This window comes from Cuculus canorus, chromosome 23, assembly GCF_017976375.1.
Source record: "Cuculus canorus isolate bCucCan1 chromosome 23, bCucCan1.pri, whole genome shotgun sequence".
Taxonomy (NCBI): Eukaryota; Metazoa; Chordata; class Aves; order Cuculiformes; family Cuculidae; genus Cuculus; species Cuculus canorus.
The window spans coordinates 7,240,244-7,252,863 of record NC_071423.1 but is presented as its reverse complement, the minus strand read 5'-3'; the positions used below and the strand labels follow the sequence as shown (position 1 = coordinate 7,252,863).

Here is a 12,620-nt window from a genome sequence, read left to right as displayed (position 1 = left end):
GTATGTTCAAGAAACCAGAGTGCCTGAACACCCGCTTAGCATTTGTTCTTCCATGCTTCTACAGGAGAAAGGAATTCCTCTTTCCAGGAAGTTCCCACCTGACTTTTCCGCTTGCCCCTCAACACCACCCCATACCACAGCAGAAGAGAAATCACTCCTCAGGAGGATATGAAAGAAAGGTTGCTATACCACGTCTTTGCTCCCAAGACAAGAAAACCTTGCTCATCTGTGATTCTGTGATCTTTGGGGAAGAAAAAAAACCCCCGCGATGGGGAGTTGGACAAACCACCGAGAACACTGTCCTGCTCCGCTATCCCATCGGCATAAGGGAACACACAATAAATCCATCCCCAACCAGGGCAAATTAAAATGCTTCCTTACACTGGAAATGGGAATTTAAAATTAATTTTATGGCTTAAAGGGTGGGAAAAGAAGTGAGAAATCTGAATAGTGAATCTGAGCTGCAGCTCCTTCCACCCAGCGAGATGGGGCTGCCCCACAGCAGATGAGCTACAGGGGAGAGAGGAATCCTCCCTGATTTCAGGCCGCTGCTCTCAGAAGGTGACGGATCCCTGACCTCACCGTTATTTTTCTAGAGAAGCGATGCCCGATCTGAGGATCACCAGTGTAGCATAAGGCCACCTGAAACAAAACAACGGGACAGAGCGCAGGGTGTTATTTACATTGCCCATAAAACTGGGTTCAAATGGTTTGGTCTTCTCTAACACTCCTTAAAGCTCTTTGCAGTCTCCTGCTCTGGAGACTTTCCATCTTATCCAACACAAAGGCTTCTCTGCCATCATCAGCAGCCTGGCAAGAAGAGCAGATGTTTCCCCTTATACCTCTTGGGAGATGACAGGGACAGAACCACAACTGATCTCTCACAGGGGACGGTGGGGAAAAATTCCCTGCAGCAGGTCCTGAGGCGGAAATGTACAGATTACACTGCATTGCCAACTTCTGCACTGGTGCTACATCGATTAGAGATGAAACAGTGGAGGAGTGGCTGAAAAGGTGAGAGGCAGCAGGGGCAGATTTCCCCCCATGGCCCACCCCAACAGCCATACGCTTCTTTTGCAGTGCGTTTCTAACCATAAACCTTGAAATTCATGTAACTTAGAGAAAACCAGAGAACCAAGGAATTTGCCTACAGTCACAAAAAAAGAACATTGAGCAACCAGGCCTTCAGAGGTCCCATCTCTGCTGGTCTTCCAGCGAACTCCTGAAAAGCCAGACTACGCTCTAATAGAGCTCTGTGGTAATTTTCCACCAACCAAGGAAGCCCACTGGAAAGCTCCTCAACAGCTTAAGATCATAACTGCTCCTCTTTCCGGAGTGTGTAGATCCAGGCAAGCATCGTGCCAACAGACGAAGGGGAGCTGGGAGAAGAACAAGGGTTCTTTTAAGGGAAAAGGGCCTTAAACATCAAGTCTGGCTACAGCCCAGGTCTTTCTCTGGTGGGATCAGGTAGAAGATGCCACAGCAGCACGAGGCAGTTATAGTTTTGGGATCTGCCAGAGGAAGTGCAGAAGTTTGTAACCGAAGGAATCATCTTGGCTGAAGGCGAGGAGGGGAGATCCCACCCACTAAGAACAGAAGTGCTAGGCTAACACTGACAATACTGACAAATACAGGTGCAGCAGGACAGGCCTTGGTGGGTCCCAAGGAAAAGGAAGCTCCTGCCAGCCTGGAAGAGAACACTCGGGCTTGTGTTGGCAGTGCAAAGCTCTGCTGGTGAAAAATGACATTCTGTGCAACTGGCTCTTAAAATGAGAGAAACTGCCCTGCTCCGTAAGGACTGATGGCTCCAACTTTCACATCAGTCCCAAAGCATCCCTGCTTAGCCTCTGCCAATCCTTACGTGGACCTATCCCTTGTGTGTTTCTAACACGAAGACCAAGAACTGGTTATTTCCTACCTTAGGAGACAAAAGGACAGATGTGATTTCTCGCCAGCTGCTCAAGAGAAAACATTTGGTTTAGAGGAGCAGGGAGTGCGATCTTCATGCTGACCCAAGACAGATTCTCAGCACTTCATGGTGCACACAGTGATGTACACAACGGTACAGCAGTACTGATGGGTTGAGGGGATTTACAGGTTTGGCATAATGTTCCATTTGGGTTCATTAAACACTTTGAAACTTGGGAAGAGGGTGCAAAAAAAGGCCGCCTGACACACCTTCCACTGGCAGCTGCATTCATGATGTCCGTGATGCCAGGGAAAGCCTGACCCACCCTGTGCCGAGCGGGATTGCCTCTCCCAGGGCCAACTTCTGAGCAGAGGCACAGGCAGCTCAGGCTGTCCGGCATCAGCTCTGCTGGCAGCCCAACAGTTACCATCTTGTTCCCAGACTGGAAAGAATTCCAACAGCAAAACCCAGTAGAACAGGCCAAAGAAAGTCTACAGAGTTGTTTCAGCCTTTGTTTTGCACACCTCTGTTTCAGTGAGAACACGTTGGCACGAACCAGGTTTGTTAGAAAAAAAGGAAACCAGACAATCCAACCCCACGCCCCAAAACCCCCGAACCCACCCCAAGCCCTCAGCAAGACATACTTTCAGGTACTGAAACGTACTGGCCCTGTAATCAGCAGTACCTGTGGCTAACTCCCACGGCAGCCCTTATCCATTCAGTAGTGAATCAGGGGCAGCTCTGCCCCACATCTTTGAAACACTTCTGGGTTTGCATTTTTTTTTTTCTTTTTTTTTTTGATCCAGAGAAGATATACAAAAGTGCTGCAGGTCCAAGTATTTTTATCACTTTACAAAGGAGACTATGATCAAAGCCAACAAGGTCAAGAAAAAATTAAACCTATCTTTTTCTTCTCCCGGTCTGATCCTGCACATCAACAAAGCAGATCCCTAACGGGAGAGGGGAAAAGGGAATTTTCCCATCTCAAGTGCCTGGGTATTTAGTGCATGGAAATGTCTTGTTACACACGCGGTGACATGAGCGTTTCCCATGCAATTCTCCAATACAGATAGTTCCAGCCACAAGTCATCCTAACACCTTCATAAGTAGCTCTTCGCGTGGCAGTTTGATTGCCAGCAGGGAAGGCAGAGTCCAGTCCAGCGAAGACAAGGTCCACTTGCACACAGGCACACCCTCTCCCCTCAGCCCTGACCTTTGGTTCAGGAGCAGCGGCAGGCAGGGGGTACTGTATGCAGAGCGCTAGAACTGTCATTACCCAATTGAAATAGAACAAAAAAAAAAAAAAAAGGCAGATTAAAAAATTAAAATGTGCTTTTGATACACGGAATGAAGTCAAATAAATACATTGATTTTTTTTTTAAATGTCTAAATACATTTTTATATCCTACACCCAAAGCTCTGTACATTTGGTTTGGTTTTTCTGTTCTGAACAATGAATTTCTGGTAGCAAGGAGAGGACAAGAATAAAACAGACTCCCTCACTGACAAGATAGTGCAGATGCCCCACAGGAAAAGCACCCCACGCCCGCTTTCCTAAAGTATGGGTCACGTTTGGATGGTCCAAACCCACTCGTCTCAGAGTCCACAAAGGAAGACAGCGGGTGCTGTGTCCTGATACGCTTCATCCAATCTTCAGCCACTCCTGCAAACACGACTAGCTTTTGTCTGAAGGAGGAAAACAAAAGGGAAAACAAAAGGGGGTTGAGAGAGGGTGCAAGGATAGATGAAAGCCTACTTTTTCTGCTAGCAGTTCTAGCCGAGAAAGCATCTCACACTCATTTAACCTTAAGACCTTTTTAGTAATTCCAGCAATTACATCTCTAAGATGCCTAAGGCCAATTTAAAGGACCCACAGTAACCACTTTCCACAGCATCAGACGCCCCCCTGAGAAAGGAAAGACAGATTGTAATAATTCTACACGTTCAATAATCTTCCTTTGGGACTTTCCATCAATCCAGCCTTCTTTGAAAGAGAAGATGGACATCCTGAGATGCAGGTCTTTGGCAGGTAGGGGTAAGACAGGTTGCAAACAACCTTTTCAGGGGAAAGAACGAACTCCTTTGCACACGTGAATCCCAATGGATTCTACTGACCTTTCCTAGAATCAGCATGGTCTCAGCCCTGTGAGAGCTACTGAAGTAGGTGAAACCTTTTGTGCGTGTGTGAGGAACATTAATAATTGACTTTGTGCTCTTTGTTTAATGTCTGAAGCTAACGTGGTATCTGCTACCGATTACAGTCTGGTTGCGTACCTGAGTGCTCTCCCGTGGAGGCTGATCCAGCCAGCCCTTGGCGTCGGAGAATGGTGTAGTCTTCCTCCACCTCCTAAAAACCAACAACAATAAAAAAAGCCTCAAAACTTATTTCTCTCTTTTTCTGTTTGCCAAGTGAACAAAGAGGGCTTCAAATGGGAAAAGAGAGGTTCCATCACACGAGTGGACAGGGATCACCCACGTTGCTACAAGTGACCCACAATGGATCTCAACCCCTTATCAGCATCTTTATAAGGCCTTCCACCTGCATGCAATATTCCACTTTCTTTTAAGGCTTCAGTTAAATTAAAGGCTGGCTACTGAGTTAACATGTTGGGATATCTCATACCTCAAGATGCCATAAACCTCCTATAGCAATGGTCATTTGAGAGAGAGAATCCCCGTCATGAATAAAAAATCAGTTTGAATATAATGAGGCTAAAAACCTTGTTATTGGTCTACTGCAACTTAGCACCTTCATTTGACATTAGCAGCAGCATGCAACAGATTTGATCAGTCTTTTCACGTCAGGAATTAATCTTCTTTAGGTCAATGGTCCCTTCAAAACTCCATTGTTGCAGAATGCCATCAGTTTTGTCTCATCCCTCAAGAATCTCTCCAAATTCAAATCAAAGCGATATACACACTCGCTAGCTCTAGCAGAACTATTTGCTTCTCATAAACCACAGCTTAATGCAAGCAAAACAGCACCAAGTTTCTGCTTCAAAAAGCTTCTAGAGATGAGAACCAAAGACAAAAAGAAAAGGCATGGCTGCCTTTCTTCCTCTTCAAAATGACTTTCAAGCTCTTCTGTAAAAAAAACCCAAAGAGTATGAAAACGTTGATGCTGCAAATAGAAACCCAATGTACCTTTAACTTCTCAAGGTCATCCTCTATCTTCTGAATATACTGCATCACCTGCCGGCGTGACTCCAGAGAGAAGTGAGGGCTTGCTCCAAAGGAGCAGGACTCTTCCAGTCCCCCCCAGCGCGAGGCCATCACCTCCTCAGCAAACGGGGAGCTTCCTCCATCTGACTGGGTGTCCCGCGGGGAAAGTGGCTGCTGCTGGGCAGAGTCCAAAGAGGTGAGGCCACCGGCAGAGCACTGGAGAACTAGAGACGATACCTCCTCGTCTGTGGAGCTCTCTTGCACTGTTCCATATCCATCAAGGATCAAATAATTTCCTGGTAAGAGAACAGCTTTTTACTACCACCAGCTCAATAATCACCGAGAACCACTGAACTGTAGGCATTTTAAGCAGACTTTAAGAAAGATAAGTGGCAAGAGGGCCCATCTCCTGAGACATTTTTAAATGGATAAGAAAAAGCATTTACGAACACTACACAGCACAGTGATTCTAAGAGACCAGACCGGCTCGGTTCTGAATTAGGCTTCAGAGATGATGGCTGGTTCTTGGACTGCAGTTTGAGATTAAATGAGCTAATTGCCTACCCTCATAGAATCATAGAATGGTTTGGGTTGTAAAGGACTATAAGGATCATCCAATTTCACCCCCTGCCACGGGCAGGGACACCTCCCACTGGATCAGGGACTCCAAGCCCCATCCAACCTGGCCTGGAACCCCTCCAGGGATGGGGCAGCCACCACTGCTCTGGGCACCCTGGGCCAGGGCCTCCCCACCCTCACTGTGAAAAATTTCTTCCTAATGTCTAATCTAAATCGTCCCCCTTCCAATTTAAAGCCATTCCCTCTCATTCTATCACTCCATGCCTTTGTAAAACACTCCTCCTCAGCTTTCCTGGAGCCCCTTTCTGTACTGGAAGCTGCTCTAAGGTCTCCCCAGAGTCTTCTCTCCTTCAAGCTGAAAAACCCCAACTTTCTCAGCCTGTTCTCACAGCAGAGATGCTCCAGCCCTTGGATCATCCAGAATCTGTGCTCCTATTATAACATCGGAAAACCCTGCACTTACACTAATGGTACCCACAAATTAGCTGGCTAAGATTTCTTACTTCCACTAACCAGCTACCGTACCGAGGATGCTTTTAGATGGGTTAGCTTTAAAACTGCTCTTGCTGATGGCACGTTAAAAAGATAAAGCAATTACAGACAGAAATGCTTTCACAACCCGCATCTCGCAATAGGGTTATACTAAATAATTTCTCCACAGTACTAAAGCAAAGCCAGCACGTGGAGGTAAAACTGAGTAAAACAGGTCATTCGAATTTTGATGTTCCTGCTTCGTGAAGAAAGTAAACAGCGTTAAGAGGTGACAAATAAATTAGATGCTTCAAGTTGCTGGTGCAGTTTTAATAATTTAAAATGTCTCAGTAATTCAGGGAAAGAAAGATTATTTTCAATATGTAGTTGGAAGGCAGCATTCAAACAGTCACAAATTGGCTTATTCACATTGATAGAATCCAATTTTTAAATAAAGGCATAAGTACGGATAAGAGATTTCAAGACTAATAGTCATACAGAACCCACCTAACTAGTAGCTACTCTGCTAGAAAACGTACATGAGATAAAACAACTTCTGTGCTGAATTTAGCGCAGTGGCACCATGCTTGGGATTAGAATGGGATGAGCTTTAAGGTCCCTTCCAGCCCAAACCATTCTGTGATTCAACTTTCATGGTCTTAACACACTTTGTGTTTGGAAAGCGCTCACAGCTGTGGTCCTCGAGCTGCTTTTCTGCGGCGTTAATAGCCCTACACCCTCCTTTGGGGTTAGAACAGATCTACTTTGAGATGCTGCTCAGGCAACTGCCAAATACAGTGTATGTAGCAATAATAACAAGTAATAAAATTAATAAGCTTTTAAGACCTTCAGACTGGGGTGACGTCGCAGGAGACAATTAACAGTGCAGAGCTAAATGGTAAGTTTCTTTTCTGAAGCTTGATCAGAGAAGCCAACACAGGATCTACAAAAAGAGCATGAGTCACGGGGGCTCGGTGCGTAGAGACTAAGGAATGCTTTGCCTTCAGGGAAAACGTCTTCCCTACAGGTCCCAGCAGTCAGTTGAGAGATAAAGTGATCCAGTGGGAACCGCAGCGAAGAGCTTGCATTGTGCCCATGCCTATGTAATTATAGTCTGTCACAGCGTATTTACCCCACCGCATTTCAGCTTCTCCTTTCACAAGGGAGAGAATTCATTAGGTACATGTTCGCACAGCCCTTTTCAGGGCTAAATGACTGTCAAGGACAGAGTTAATTTCAGGTGTCCTATACCATACAAGCAAGAGAGGAAAACTGAGACAGGCTGAGAGAGTTGAGGCTGTTCAGCATGGAGAAGAGAAGGCTCCAAGGAGATCTCAGAGCAGCTTCCAGGACTGGAAGGGGCTCCAGGAAACTGGGCAGGGGCCCTTGAACAGGGACTGCAGGGACAGGACAAAGGGGAACAGTTTGCTGCTGAAAGAGGGAAGATTGAAATGAGATCTTGGAAATCTTGACCGTGAGGGTGGGGAGGCCCTGGCCCAGGTTGCCCAGAGCAGTGGTGGCTGCCCCATCCCTGGAGGGGTTCCAGGCCAGGTTGGATGGGGCTTGGAGTCCCTGATCCAGTGGGAGGTATCCCTGCCTGTGGCAGGGGTGGGACTGGATGGGCTTTGAGGTCCCTTCCAACCCAAACCATTCCATGATTTTAAAACATACTGTGATTTTCTTTAGCACCTTCTATTTAAAACTGAACTCAAGCCTCTAATACCAAATCTGGACAGACTACCATGCAATGCAGAAATGAAATTTGCTCACCTGAGATCCGTATTTGCACATCCTCTTCCTCCTTCCTTTCCATTAGTTCACTTTCAGATGGATTTTCATCACTGTGAGCTTCTCGAGCATCAAAAAAATGCTCCCCGCTTTCATCAGCACCCACCCCTTCCAGCTCCGTGGCTGAAATCTCCAGATTCATACTCATGCGGTCTATTGCTGAGTTACTACTTGACCTGGGGTCTCTCCCCACCAGCTGCATGGCATCCCCTGGAGCGGGCGATTCAGCCGAAGTCCGGAGGTCATAACTAGCCGTGGACTCATTAGTTCGCGGAAGCGTTCTATCTGTTCCAGGCTGGTGAAGTTTGTTATTGTCAGAGTGCTGTAGTCCAGGCTCACTCCCACTCTCCGTTTGGGCTTCTTGAGATATGGTCCTAAACCTGGGAAAGCGCTGCCGTTCTTCAAGGGTTCCCTTCTCAGAAAAGCCAAGCTGCTGTACCAACAATTGTTTCAGCAGGCCCACTGCAAAGAGAGACAACGGTCACAAGGCTTCACAGACCATAACCTCCCTAACAGTGATTAAACTAGACAGAAAGGTCGCCCTTTCATAGCAGCCTGTCCTCCCATTGCTCTTGGTAGGAAAAACAGGGATGAAAATAAATATATAAGGTCTGAAGCCTTACTCCATGCTTTACCTTACAAGTGGAAGCAAACACGTCAGTGCAAGTTCCATTTTGCTTAGGGAAAAGCAAAAAAATCATCAACTGAAAATACCCAGCAGGTAAGCAGGAGTGCAGGTGAGTGCCCAGGGTTTACCCATGCCCTCAAACGAACTAAAAATTATAGCCACAGAAAGGGATTCTCACCTGAGAGCCAAACATATTGGGAATATTGCACTCAACTGCGACAGATCCAAAAGTTAAAGACATTTTCCCTAAAATTTAATGCAAATTTATGCTTGTTTGAACTTCAACCCACATTCCTCTGGCTCTCAAATTATCCCAACCAAGCATTTCATAATAAAGGCACATTGTTCAAAATAGAAATACAATGCTGTCAAGAACTGCGTTCATTTTCACTATGCAATGCTCATCTAACACCCAAGATAAGCTATGATTTCCTACAACAGAACAGTCACTCAGATGAATGGAAGGCTCTGGTCAAAACAGGAGTAACCCGCTGCTGCTGTTAGAGGGCTGCTCCTTCCAGTCTAAAGGGTCACAAAATGCTAGGGAACTAATACTGTACTAATTCAGAACTAGAAAAGGACTTTGGATCCCATAAGAAGGAGAATAAATGCATCAAAAGATCCAAGATTACAGAAAACCCTCATTACTTGAACAGAGATGCAAGAGGGACCTGGACAAGGACAGGAATGCTCTGCGTTTTGGTAAAAGCAAAGGACTCTCAGAGAAGCAACACAACGATTCTCTCCATGTGCAACCCAAGGACTTCGTGTCCATTTTGAAATTGCCAGATACATGAATTAATGAATTCATTCAAATTTTAGGAAGTTATAGTTAGGAATTGCGCTGCTAGATTTGATCAAGTAGGTTGCATAGCCCTAAAAGGTTGCATTTCTCCTCTAAGAGGAGGAAAACCAGGGATATATAAGGTCTGAAGCCTCTAAAAAGCCTCTAAAAGGAGGTATCCCAGAGGCAGTGATTTAAAACCTTCTCTAAACAATGTGACAGAATAATCTGTCCATCAGGAAAACTTCTTTTCCACACACACAAATGTTGATCTAATTATATTCAACCACCTCCCAAGTTCTCAAAAAATCCAGACCCAGACGTTGGCAAGCATAAATCCAGTATACATCACAAATATCCAATCCCGTTTGCAGGATTTTACAAAAAAAAAAATCTGCAAAATCACGTTCTGCACTTCATGCAGCCTCTGCTGTTCTGCTCCAGTGCTATGAAGATCAGTCCACAGACTAATTGCATCGTCTTCAAAAACTGCTGACCAACAATGGCACTGTACACCATAAAGTTCTGCAGTGTGGTTTAGTCATCGTGGACAGGAAATCACAACTCATTACCACCATCATTTTGTACGCAGAAACCCCATAGGAAAACAATTTAATGCCTAAACCCAAAAAAAAGGGCCAGTAGATGAATTCGGAACTCGGAATTCTTTGCTGTCAGATCCATTTTGCTTTGCCATGCTGTGATCTACAGTACAGAGGGAGTTGATATTTAATAGAAATGGGCTTTAGATTTTATTTTAGCTCCTTGATTTAGATGGTGGACCTAACAACTTCCATCTCAAAATCACATCCAACCGGACACTGCTGGGATACTTACAGTTCCTTAACGCATCCAACGCCCACTGCCCTTCTGATACCGAGGGTAAACCGGCGGCTGTGTGCTCATAGCATGCAGAAGAATCTTTCAGTGTCAGGTCTGCCTGCTGCACTTTGTCAAACTGTCCTTCTGACACGAGAAGACTTTCCACCTTGGACTTTTCAGACATGATGGGTGAAGACGACTGAGCACTGAGTATTAAGGGAGATTCGAGGCCCAAATCTTTATCTAGGAAACAGAAAACATACATTCAGGTTAAACAACACTGTCAAATACAAGGATAAATTCTGCTTCATGCAGAAATCTCTGAAAACACTAAAAAATACATTTCTTCAGCATGGACTCGGTAAACAGCCAATTCTTCCGGGGGGGTTGGAAAGAATCTTTCCCAGTAATTTATAAATCAGGCAGAAATAGCAGGAGCTACGTTTCCAAGAGGTTCAATATTGCTTCTCTACATGGCTTGTAAAGAAATCATTCCTTGCCAGAAAAACTTCAAAGCTAACAAAAGATGCCCACAAGGAAACGGCTCCATACAGCAAACCTATGGGTACCATTTACCCAGAGCACTGTTTCACCTGGACTTTGTAGACTACTGGCAGGAATGTCATGCTGCTCTTTGAGCTTCTGCTGCTCCTCTTCTTCACGCTCTTCTCTGTGGGGAGGAAAGAATGAACACATTCTGTTAGGCACATAGATCTGAATCGCTCCATGAGAACCAGTGCTTGGGATGGCAATCCTTGAGCAGAAGAAGGGGAAGCAGAAAAAGAGAAACCAGCCCTTTCTCTTCCAGTCACTTTGACTTACTCGCCAGGTCCTGACTGCGGCAGCGGAATCACTCTTCTAGCGCTCCCCATTTTTACAGTCCCTGCCATCTGAGCTATAAGATCCTGCCACCTGCAGTAGAAACATCAAATAAAAACATGCATGGCACAAAGCATAATGAATTTGCTATTTAACACCTCTTAAATCCAGCTAATATTAAACCTGCTTTTCTTATCAAGAGAAATATCTCTTTTAAATTGTTATACTCAAGGCAATATCTTGCAGCCACAAGTGAGGCACCACAGCGCAGCGCTCACCTCCCCAGGATATTCTTCAGCAGAAGGAAATGAATGACAGGACCTTAGCAGGAGCTGTCAGGCGAGGCGGTTATTTTATATATAAATATATACACAAGCATTAAGTAACATTTCACATATTACTGAAGAGTGTTATATATGACACGCTGAAGCAGTTGCTATGTATCATACAAATAAGTCTATGCCCTGCCTATGGTTTAGAAGAAAAGCATTTCTGCCAGAGGAGAAAACACGTTTAGCTAAGGAACCCAACTCGTGCCTGGGGGTGCTTACGACACTGGCATGGGTCTCCAAGGCTAATGGGTTCTGTGTGAAGATGCAGGATTATTTCAGTTACTGATGTGGCAGGCGGTCAGGTAAGACCAGAAGAGAAAAGAAAAGCATTTTTAGTGTCAGAAAAGGGGCTGGAGTGAGCCAGAGAGCAAGCAACAACAGCAGCATTGAGTGTATGTACGTGTTTGGGGTTTTGTAATAGATACGTGTGCATATACACGCACACACACTAACATGCATATACCCTCTCCTGCTTTCTACAAGTCAGAAGAGACTACCCCCGCATAAGAACCGACCTTCCAGTACCTGAAGGGGCTACAAGAAAGCTGGGCAGGGGCTGTTTACCACGGCTATAAAGGTTACAAAGGCTGTTTACAAAGTTTACAAAGTGATAGGACGAGGGACAATGGGTATAAACTGGAGAGGGGCAGAGTTAGACTAGATACAAGGAGGAATTTCTTCACGATGAGAATGGTGAGGCCCTGGAACAGGTTTCCCAGAGCAGCGGTGGCTGCCCCATCCCTGGAGATGTTCCAGGCCAGGTTGGATGGGGCTTGGAGCCCCTGATCCAGTGGGAAATGTCCCTGCCCCATGGCAAGGGGGTTGGAACTGGATGATCTTTAAGGTCCCTTCCAACCCAAACCATTCCATGATTCTATAATTCCTACACAGCCACCATAGCTATGTTTTTGGCCAAGCTTAGAGAAGGAACTCAGGTAATGCAGACACCTGCACAGTTCCTACAGGCAAAGCAGATGTAAAAGATCTCACAAGTACAACAAATCAAGCGGCAGATGGAGCTGAACCCGTTACTTACACATTCTTTTCTGACACAGTCTGTGCCACCAGTTCATAAATATGAGCGCCATTTTCTGACATGGAGATGACGAAGAAAGCTTTGTTATCTGAAGCAAAAGGGAGGGAACAATTTAATGAGTTGTCTTGTCCCACATTGCTTCCCGAAAATTCCCAAAACTGGGCATAACCCCAACCAAAAGCAATGAAAGAGGAGTTCAGAAGTTAACCCTCCAATACTATAACAGAAACACCAATTTTTCCCTATCCAGGAAGTCTATTAGTCCTGAAACAAAAGAGTCATTACTGCCC

General features: G+C 45.4%; 1 protein-coding gene across 5 annotated transcripts in view; it reads right to left on the bottom strand.

Annotated features, from left to right (window-relative positions):
* Nucleotides 1-937: 937 nt before the first annotated feature.
* The window catches only part of ARHGEF12 (Rho guanine nucleotide exchange factor 12), an 81,271-nt gene continuing 69,588 nt past the window's right edge, over nt 938-12,620 (bottom strand). For all 5 annotated transcript variants that reach the window (XM_054086867.1, XM_054086868.1, XM_054086869.1 and 2 more), the window contains 8 exons: nt 12,331-12,418; nt 10,966-11,055; nt 10,737-10,813; nt 10,159-10,386; nt 7,892-8,371; nt 5,054-5,367; nt 4,184-4,256; nt 938-3,595 (listed from right to left, as the gene is read on the bottom strand). In XM_054086867.1, coding sequence (XP_053942842.1) covers nt 3,585-3,595; nt 4,184-4,256; nt 5,054-5,367; nt 7,892-8,371; nt 10,159-10,386; nt 10,737-10,813; nt 10,966-11,055; nt 12,331-12,418 — 1,361 coding nt within the window. In that variant the 3' untranslated portion in view covers nt 938-3,584. The remainder of the gene's footprint in view (nt 3,596-4,183; nt 4,257-5,053; nt 5,368-7,891; nt 8,372-10,158; nt 10,387-10,736; nt 10,814-10,965; nt 11,056-12,330; nt 12,419-12,620) is intronic.